At 48.3% G+C, this 9,955-nt stretch overlaps 1 protein-coding gene across 3 annotated transcripts in view; it reads left to right on the plus strand.

The window, feature by feature from the left end:
* Window positions 1-8,303, plus strand: part of KIF5A (kinesin family member 5A) — a 32,044-nt gene extending 23,741 nt beyond the window's left edge. For 2 of the 3 annotated variants that reach the window (XM_067697077.1, XM_067697076.1), the window contains exons 22-29: window positions 74-145; window positions 308-412; window positions 3,007-3,223; window positions 3,455-3,608; window positions 3,925-4,007; window positions 4,416-4,443; window positions 4,900-5,014; window positions 5,995-8,303. In XM_067697077.1, coding sequence (XP_067553178.1) covers window positions 74-145; window positions 308-412; window positions 3,007-3,223; window positions 3,455-3,608; window positions 3,925-4,007; window positions 4,416-4,443; window positions 4,900-4,978 — 738 coding nt within the window. In that variant the 3' untranslated portion in view covers window positions 4,979-5,014; window positions 5,995-8,303. Of the gene's footprint in view, window positions 1-73; window positions 146-307; window positions 413-960; window positions 1,066-3,006; window positions 3,224-3,454; window positions 3,609-3,924; window positions 4,008-4,415; window positions 4,444-4,899; window positions 5,015-5,994 lie in introns of those variants that run through there. The other variant, XM_067697078.1, reaches the window with a different exon arrangement.
* Window positions 8,304-9,955: the final 1,652 nt, after the last annotated feature.

Raw genomic sequence — 9,955 nt, forward strand, 5'->3', positions numbered from 1 at the left:
GGGTCCAGTAATTTGGGAGGGGGAACGGTGACCGGGTATTTGGAGGACCCCAATTTTTCATCATTGTTTCCAGGCCCGGGAACTCCAGACCCTCCACAACCTTCGCAAGCTGTTCGTTCAAGACGTCACGACTCGAGTCAAGAAAGTGAGTGCCGTCTCGGGGTCTCCCCAGCCCCCATATCCTCCCCCTTTCCCCAGGCTTCTCCAGACCCTGTGGCCTTCAGTGGGGCTGGCTGGACCTGGTCTGGGTGGGACCTGATTGGCCTCAGGACAGCCACACCTTTCCCCTGCCTCTGTCTCTCATCAGAGTGCAGAAATGGAGCCCGAGGACAGTGGGGGGATTCACTCCCAAAAGCAGAAGATTTCCTTTCTTGAGAACAACCTGGAACAGCTTACAAAGGTTCACAAACAGGTAAGAGTGAGGGTAAGGGGTGAAGAGAACTCTTGAGGCCGGGAGCCTAGGATACCTAAATCTTTGGAAGCCCTTGGATTTAGGAAAATCTACTTGCATGTTTTCCTTACTTTTCCCTTTTCCCTTTCCTACAAATCCCTTCTTTATCCCGTATTTGGTTCCACTTTTACCTTGTTCTTGGTTCTATGCCTGTTTTCCCTTTCCCAAAGCTCCCAGCCTGCCTCTGCTCAAAGTGGAATTCCCCAGGCCTACGCTGTTGGAGGGAAAGGTTGAAACTGATAGAGGTTTCAGAGGCATGGGGCCGTGACCGTACACAAGGGATACTGGTCAGACGTTAGCCAGAGACGGAGAGCAGAGAGACAAGAAGTCAGGAAGCTGGGCTTTCTCTCATGGAGAGGACTCCCTCTGCCTAGGCCTGGGGCAGGCACACAGGGCAATTACATGATGTCCTCAGACGGCCCAACTGGCCCCTGGTGAGGGCCAGTGAAAACTCCTGTGTATTAAGTTGCTGCCTCTCTATCCCCCTCCTTGCTGCTGCGGTTCCTTAGGTGGAAGACTGGGTTTCAAAGGTATGGGGTGGGGAGGTGGAAGGGGCAGTCCAAAGGAGTCAGGACAGGAAATGTTTGGGGCATACATAGAAGGATCACCCTGGCTAGCGCCAAATAGCTGAGCCTTGAAGACAGATGCAACAGACTGTCAACTGGCTCTTTTAACTGATTCGTAAAATAAACCCTAACCTATGCTTCATTCCCTTCTTTTCGAATCCACCTTAAAATTCGTTTTAAACTCACGTTCTCATTAAACTACAGCTTCAACTTCTTTTCTTCCCAGTGCCATACCCAGCATATATAGTAAATACCCAGTACATCTTCTTATTTTTTTAAATAATGAAGAAAATCCTAGAACTGTGGCCCAGTGGTAGTCCACAGGGTTTATTTATTTTATTTCGACCTGCAGAGGGCTTTAGTACCATCTTTCCCCCTTTACCTATTATAAAACAGTGTGAACAACATTATAGAAAAGTTGAAAGGGAAGAAACTTTTGTAATCGGTTTTGTCATTCTTTTTCATTTCTGTGTTCATTTTCCTTCTTAATCCAAATGCATATTACATTGCTTTTTTTCCCCAATTTTTGTCATTGTAGTAAAGTACACATAACATAAAATGTATGACCTTTAATCATTTTAAGTGCACCATTTGGTGGCCTTAAATCCATTTGTAATGTTGTGCAGCCATCACCACCATCCCTCTCCAGAGATAAGTCTTTTCATCCTGTAGAACTGAAACTCCATCCCCATTAAATAAGAACTCCTCATTCCCTGCTCCTCCACCCCCTGGCAACCCCCATTCTACTTTGTCTCTATAACTTTGACTACTCTAAGAATCTCACCTAAGTGGAATCATCTGGGATTTGTCCTTTTGTGACTTGTTCATTTCACTTAGCATAATGTCCTCCAGGTTCATCCACATTGTGGCACATTTCAGGACATCACAGGCTGTTTTCCTTTTCCCCCATGAAGGCTCTGCCTCTGTTCTAAGTCTCAAAGACCAAAAGCTACTCACCTATAGGAGAGAGGACTCCTAATATCCTACCTCAGGGGACACAAGACTAGAAAGGAAAACATGAGTGATGTAGAAACCTCTCAGTCAACAGAATCTTAAATAGCCAGGGCCATAACCCTATTACAAATTAAGCTAAGTTATTGTCACAGCAAAACATTGTTTATAATCTGTAGATTGTCCAAAATTAAAGGGACAATTCTCCCAGTGTTCCCTGCTGCACTGATTTACCTGATATCTTCCAAGGCCGGCTCCTCCTGCAATCTGTAGGACCCTAGTCATTGTGTGAAACCTTGTAAAAAGATCAGGAAGTCTTTTCTGGATGCAAGGTGGTTAATACCACGCTGTAGCTTAATTTAAATGGGGAGAGGGACAGCCCAGGAAATCCTTGAACATGAAGGTAATGAGCACAAATGTTTGTGAGACTTCAAAACATTTTCTTTCCTTCCTATGGGGCGGCCATGTGTGTATGTGTATCTGTGTCTGTGTGTGTGTGCGTGTGTGTGTGGTGCGTGGGCTCCTGTATTCCAGCTTCTGCTCCTGCTCTACACTGCACCTAACCTGCACTCAACACCATCTCCACCCTCCAAACTGCTACTGTGCTCTTGCTGCCTCGCCCTGTGCATGCCCACAGAGTCATCTCTGGGGGAGGGGGAGGGGCCTCATTCCCATGGTTGCCCTGGGGCTGTTGGTCTGGCACCAGCTGTGAGATATTGGGGGGTTGGTGGTGTTTAGGCCAGGAGGAGACTGGAACTCTTGCTCTCCCAAGCGTTCTGGGCTACAGAGGAGTTGGCATGTTTTTGCTGCCTGGAAAATGATGGAACTTTTTCATGCCTGACCACCGTTTGCTAAAGGGAGAAGGAAAGAACTGGCCAGAACAGCAATTAGGTAAAGGGAATGAGGCCTTTGGAGGAAACCACATGGTCTCCACCTTCCCTGACATGACTTTTCCTTATTCTCTCTCCCACCCTCACCCCCGACTCCGCTGCCTTGTTCGCCTCTCTCCCCGCCTCTTCGCCGGGGCTCGTCCCACAGCTGGTACGTGACAATGCAGATCTGCGTTGTGAGCTTCCTAAGTTGGAAAAACGACTTAGGGCTACGGCTGAGAGAGTTAAGGCCCTGGAGGGTGCACTGAAGGAGGCCAAGGAGGGCGCCATGAAGGACAAGCGCCGGTACCAGCAGGAGGTGGACCGCATCAAGGAGGCCGTTCGGTACAAGAGCTCCAGCAAACGGGGCCATTCTGCCCAGATTGGTGAGTGGGGAGTGGGCGTCAACAGGTGTACGGGAGGGATCACCACCTGGGGGAACCCAGCAAATTCCTCAGTGTAACCCCACCCCAGCCTCACCCCACCACCACTACAAAACAGTAGAAAAGTGAATTACCTTACTTGCAACTCAGTTCAGCTCTAGCTAAATGACCTTGCAGGGCAACTGCAAGGTAACAAATAGCCTCTTCACGGTCATTTTCCTTTCTTTGCTGCAGCCAAACCCGTCCGGCCTGGCCACTACCCAGCATCTTCACCCACCAACGCCTATGGCACCCGGAGCCCTGAGTGCATCAGTTACACCAACAGCCTCTTCCAGAACTACCAGAATTTGTACCTGCAGGCGGCACCTAGCTCCACCTCAGACATGTAGTGAGTGACCATGGGCGGGCTGAAGTCCCAACCCAGGGCTCTCTGCACCCTATAAGGCATAAGACTGGGTTAATTATTGGGTGAGACTTAATTCTTTTCCTAAGTAGCTTCATTTCTAACCCTTTCTCAACTTCACACCTTTGATTAGAAGGTGGGCATCTGCCCTCCCAGCCTGAGGCCATGTTTGTTGTCCTCTGGTCTCTGGGGATGGGAGGGGTGGATGGCTTCATCCCTGAGGGTGAGTGTGGATCAGTGGTCCTCGGAATAGTGGAAGGTGGGTGCCAGAGGTTGCATCTCTCTCCTCTGCTCCATCCAGCTTTGCAAACTCCTGTACCAGCAGTGGGGCCACATCTTCTGGAGCCCCCTTGGCTTCCTACCAGAAGGCCAACATGGACAATGGTGAGTGAAAAAGATGGGTAACCAGCCTGTGGGATCCCCAGGGCAAGTTGAAAAGTATCAGAAAAGTAAGTGACCCTGCACCTACAGCTCAAACACCGCATCCCTTCAGGGTCTTGGACGCTTAGAAGTGGATTCCTCTGGTCACGTGCCTGTCCCAACCCTTCCCTTCCCTTCCCCTTCTCCTCTCCTCTGTGAGGGCTGAGGGAGGCTTTTTCTCAAACAAAATAATGATGCAGCTTGGGGTAGTTTAAGACGAGTGCCACAGACCCAGATGGCAGCTATGTTGCCAAGACACTTACCTCTTTCTCCAAGGGATTAGGATGAGAGAGGGTTTGAGGAGACCGTTAGTAACACCCAATCTCTTTTTTCCTTCTTCCAATCTTGTGTTCTCCATGATGTTCTCTTCAGGAAATGCCACAGATATCAATGACAATAGGTACGCCGGTTGCCACTGCTCTTGGGCTCTCTGGGTGGGACCAGAAGAAATGGTTACATTTCCCTCATGCCTTACTTAGAGGTTCGCTGGAGACTTTGGGGAAAGGAGGAGGAAATGAGAACCATTCTTGCCATCACTGTGTTGTCCAGGAGGTCCAGTCACCCCCAGCCTCGGTGTAGAACACTGTCCCCTCCTCCAATTCTCCCTGTGGTTCCTCCCCATGCCAGCTATGGGGGCTGGGAGAAAACGCCATGGACGTCTGATGACCTGGGTTTCCCTCCTACTTTGGGGAACTTTGTGACCTTGGGCAAGTCAGCTCTATCTCTCTGGCCTTGATTTGCCCTGTATTCCTGCCCTTCATTATCTCACCGGGATGCTGAGAGAGCAAAGTGACAGGAATGCTGTCATTTATACGGAGCTAACAATGCTGTGATTATGCTGGGTCTCTTCTTCCAGGAGTGACCTGCCATGCGGCTACGAGGCTGAAGACCAGGCCAAGCTGTTCCCTCTCCACCAAGAGACGGCAGCCAGCTAATCTCCCACACGGGCTGCTGCATACCTGCACTTTCAGGTAGTTTCAGGCCGCTTCCTCTGACCAGCCTCAGGTTGCCTCCTTTCTTGCCCTCAGCTTCTTTGTTTCTCCTGCTTTTTTTTAAATCATCTCAAAACTTTTACTATATAGTTGTCCCTCAACTCCTGCTGTCCCCTCCCAGGGGCTACATCAGAACTGCCCGGTGTCCCCTAGGCACTGGCCTCCCCTCCCCCCTTGTGCTTGGCCGTAGTGGGAACCACAGTACCGCCTTTATGCCACTAGGGGTCGCTGCAACATGTCAAAAGAAGTGGGCAAGGGCAGTGTCCATCTAGAGCCGCAACACAGGTCACAGAACCTAGTGGTTATTAGGAGACCTTGGGAGATCTCTGTGTCCTATACTCCTCATATCTGTATATGTCACCAATGAGCTTTAGCAAATGCCCCAGGAAGTCTAACTTTTTGTTCGTCTAGCTGCTGTATCAGCACTCCCCTCCAATCTTGCTAGTGGAGGTGGAAAACAGCTGTGTGCCCACCTCCAAGCCCCACCTTCACCTCTGTCCTGGGTCCTCTCCCCTGTTCCCTGTGCTCTCCTAGCAGCACAGGCACCTTCCTGGTTCTTGTGTGTCACCAGGCTTCTCGCCAGGTTGCTTTATGGCTCAAAACGGGCACTGGGATCCTGTTTTATTGTCCACCTTGGATCCTTGGAGAACGAGAAACGAGAGAACATGGCCAGTCTCCTAGTGGGCGGCATCCAAGCTGAGCCCTCTCCAGGGGTTTTCCAGGGTAATAGGCCAGGTGCACGTAGGCAGAAAGGCATGAGAAGCAAGCAGTGGGAATGGGGGAGGGAGAGTTAGGGAAGGCCTGTGGGTGGAGGAGCAGGAGATGGCAGGGTGGCGTCTGGCTGTTGATATCAAAGGAACAGGACTGTAAACCCAAGTTGGCACAGATGCCACCCTGTTCCTCTTCAGTGACCGGGCTGCAAGGTGGTTCCTCACAACCTCTTTCTCTTTCTTCCCCAGTTTCTAAGAGGGACTGAGGCCTCTTCTCTCAGCATGCTGCAAACCTGTGGTCTCTGATACTAACTCCCTTCCCCAATCCTTGTTGTCCGACTGTACTATGTATGATGTCTTCTCTTACTCTGTATCTCTTTGTACTCTGTATCTATATATCAAAAGCTGCTGCTATGTCTCTCTCTTCTCTCTGTCATACTCTCTAGTATCTAATGATGTATTTAGCAATTTCTAAGCATAGTATACCCTCCTCATTTGGGGCCATAGGGAGGAGGGTCAGTGTTTCTTCTTCCTCTCCTATATGCATCTCTCACACTGAATGGTGTTAGTCACGGAGATGATAAAAGGAAAATGGGAGCTAGAGGGCTGTGATCCTTCACAAACACACACACACACACATGCACATACACAAAGCCTTAAGCAGAAGAATGTCTTGGCGTCATGAGAAGATACAGAAATAGACTCTTCCTCCCTCCTCTTCCACATTTAGCACAGGGGAGGGTGAAATGGAAGGACTGCTTAAATTATACGGTGAATTTTCTTCAGACACCCCTCACCCCAACGGAGGGGTTCTGGGTGTGCACCTCTGCCCCCCGAAGTCTGCCTTTTGCCTCCCTCTTCCTGTGCCCCCTGGACAACCAAGAACATGGATTGCTCAAGGGACCACTTCCCTTTCTCCTCAAAACTCCTTTTGATATTCTCTACCCCAGAGCTCATGACCAGAACCCAAAGCTGCTTAAAATTATTTTGAAACATTGAGGAGGCCAACCCATTTCCAACAGTCTGTCAAATGGTTGCTCATCTGTCCACGGTGAAAGTTATAGCCAAGCGTAAGCAAAATGAGTCCTTCTTTGGCTTTGGGGGTAAACAGACTGGAAAATTCCTAAGTATTTTTTTTGCCACAGTGATGGGCTGGATTCCTTTCTCTGTCCCATATTGGGCTGCATGTTCTTCCCGTCTCCACCTTTTGGTTTGGGGGCTTCCAGTTCATTGGCAAAATAGGTATCTCGAAATGCCTTCCTTTCAAGCTGGAGCCTGACTTTTCCCCGATGATACACATTAAAAAATGTTTTTTTCCAAAAAGAATTCCCTCTGTAATGTCCTCATCTGGTATTAAGTGCACTTTAAAGAAAAGGGCAGGGCAGATTTTCCAGAGGTGGAGGAGCCCAAGGGCTTGACCCAGGGGGCGCCCCCCACTCCCTATGGAATTGACAGGACTATTGTTTTGTTTTCATATCCTGTCCTACCACATGGTGCTAAGGTGGCTTTCCAGGTAACTGCAGGGATGGAGAGTGGAGGTCACAAGCCAGTCCAAATCAAGAAATATAACCTGGTGTCCAGATAGCCAGTCTTATCTGGGTTGGAAGAACAGGGTAGCAGGGCAACGCATCACCTAGTTTCTAAGTCAGGAAAGAAAGCTCAGTGTGAGTGTCAGCTGGTAAATACAGCCTGTATTGGCCTGTGACTCCTTCAAGCGAAAAAGTCCTTTCTCCCTTTACCTGTTAGGCCCTTTTTAGCAATTAAGGAGAAATGCAGGGAAAAAAAAAAAATACCAGAGGGGTGTAGAATAAATCCAAGGCGGTGACATTCAGACATTTTTCAGAACCAATCTTATATAGAACCCTGACATAAAGAATAGCTAAAAGTGACGCAGACCTGGGCAGTTTGCATTTTTGTTGTTTGGTGGAAAATGCTTCACTAGTTGAGGAGCCCTTGAACAGTCCTTAAGAGACCCCAAGGATTCTGTAGAGTAGATTGAAAACCACTGCTCTGAGGAAACGGGTTCAATCTGGCTCCCCTGCCCCAAGCAAAGAGGGAAAGGGTGGGGTTGTTGAGCCACGCTGTCTCCAGACGCAAGTGGAGAGGAAGGAAGATACCTGTGCACCTGGAGACTTGTGCTAATGTCGGCCAGCAGGGCACCCAAGAATCCAGTGAGCTTTATGTAATCTTGCCACCAAATGACTCTTTTAAAACACAGAAGAAAATGTGAAGGTGTAGGGCAGATGAGGAGAGAGGTGATAGAGGGAACAGCCTTCTCTTTAGCAAGATGTAAGGGAAATGTAATTCACTTACATAAACAAGAAACGACACACACACAAAGCCTTCACCAGAAGCTTCACTCCACATCCCCCTCCTCCCACCCTCTCACCACATTCCTTTCAGAGAGCCAGGGTCTCCACGAGGGGCACCTGGCCTGCCCCCTCACATCTGCCAAAATGTTGCATGCCAGCGTGAAAGACAAACCAAACTGCACCAACCCCAGTGTGTATTTACTTGATGTACATAGATACCTTTAAAATAAAATAAATTCAATGATGGCTCTCCGGTGTTGTAAGTCTTTATCCCTCCCCAGTCTCACTCCCTTCCCTGCATGTAATGGCATTATGACAGCGTGGGATATATCCTTCCAGGTGTTTTTCCATATATTTACACGCAGGCTTTTTTCCCCCACTTGACAATATGTCCTAGAGATCTTTTCATGTCAAGATACATATTTACCTCATTAAAAAAATACATGATTTTTCATAAACGTATCCTATAATTTATTCAACCATTCCACTATTGGTGGACATCCATCTAGGTTGTTCGTAATTTTTAACAAAAAATGGTATCCTGTTTTCCCCAGACCACCCTCAGCCCCAGCATCAGTTCCATCCCTCTAGTGTGTCTGCAACCCTCCCTCACCAAGAGCTCAGCTCTCTTGTCCCAAGATTGTTTACCACAATCACCCTTCTACCCCCCATTTTAGAGCATAGCCCTACCTGTCTTCTCTGCTCTTCCTTCAGAGTTTCTGAGATAAGTGAAGAAAACCATACGACCAAAACACTAGGGCAATTAAAAACAGCTCCAGAGGTAACTTGACCTTTGGTGCTGATTTAACGTTCCTTCTGTGTGTCCCCGCTGTTTTCTCTCCCACTCTCCAGAGCAACTGGTCTAAACCCTCACTCCTCAAGATCCCTTCTCACCGTCCTCTCTTAGGCAACAACTCTGTCTGTTTTAAAGGGTAAATTAAGGTGACTGAGTGTGTGAAATTCTTCACCTCCCCCCCCCCCCACCTACACACTTAACCTCTGTCTATACAGATCCCTTTGCTTTCTCCCATCTGACAAGTGATAAATCTCCCTTCTCTGGACTAAATCAAGGCCCTTCCAGATCTTCATTCCTGAGGTACTTACAAAGACTCAATATATAAAATAACTAATGAGAGCACTCTATTCAGTGCTCTGTGGTGACCTAAATGGGAAGGAAATCCAAAAAAGAGGGGATATATGTTACAGTAGAAACTAACACAACATTGTAAAGCAACTATACTCCAAAAAAAATTAAGAAACTAAAACAAAAAATATATAAAATAACTAAAAGTGATGCAGACTTGGGCAGTTTGCATTTTCTTTGTTAACTTCTGTCTCAGTGATTTCTTCCCTTGTCCTTGGTAAGGTCTCCCTTAAAAGTGTGTTTTACTCTGTTTCTCTATAAGCCACTCCCCACCTTGTTTTCTCACAGCCAAATTTCCTGATGAAGTCCCAGGCTTCCCTTCCCCACTTCCTCACCTCCTAGTCATCCCGCAGCCCACCTGGATCTGGCTCTTGTTCTGCTGAAAGTGCTTTCCAAAGGTCACTAGTTGCCAAAGACAATGGGCACTGCTCCTTCCATGTCTTGCCTCACCTTTCCATGACATTTGACACTGCTCTCCATTCCTTCCTTCTCGAAATTCAACTCCCTTGGCTTTTGTGACCCTGCTCTCCTGGCCCCTTTTACTTCTCTGGCCACCCCTTCTCAGTCTTCTCCCACTAGCCTCTCACATGGTGGCCTATACCAGGGTTCAGCCTTTCCTTGCCCTCCCTGGGAGGTGTCATCCTCACCTACGGCTTCTTCGCAAAAATTAAACTTTTATCCCCAGCCCAGATCATTCTGCTGAACTCTGGGCCCATATGTCCGGCTGCCCTCAGGTGCCTCAAACACGGTCCAA

The sequence above is a fragment of the Pseudorca crassidens genome, chromosome 11 (assembly GCF_039906515.1).
Source record: "Pseudorca crassidens isolate mPseCra1 chromosome 11, mPseCra1.hap1, whole genome shotgun sequence".
NCBI lineage: Eukaryota > Metazoa > Chordata > Mammalia > Artiodactyla > Delphinidae > Pseudorca > Pseudorca crassidens.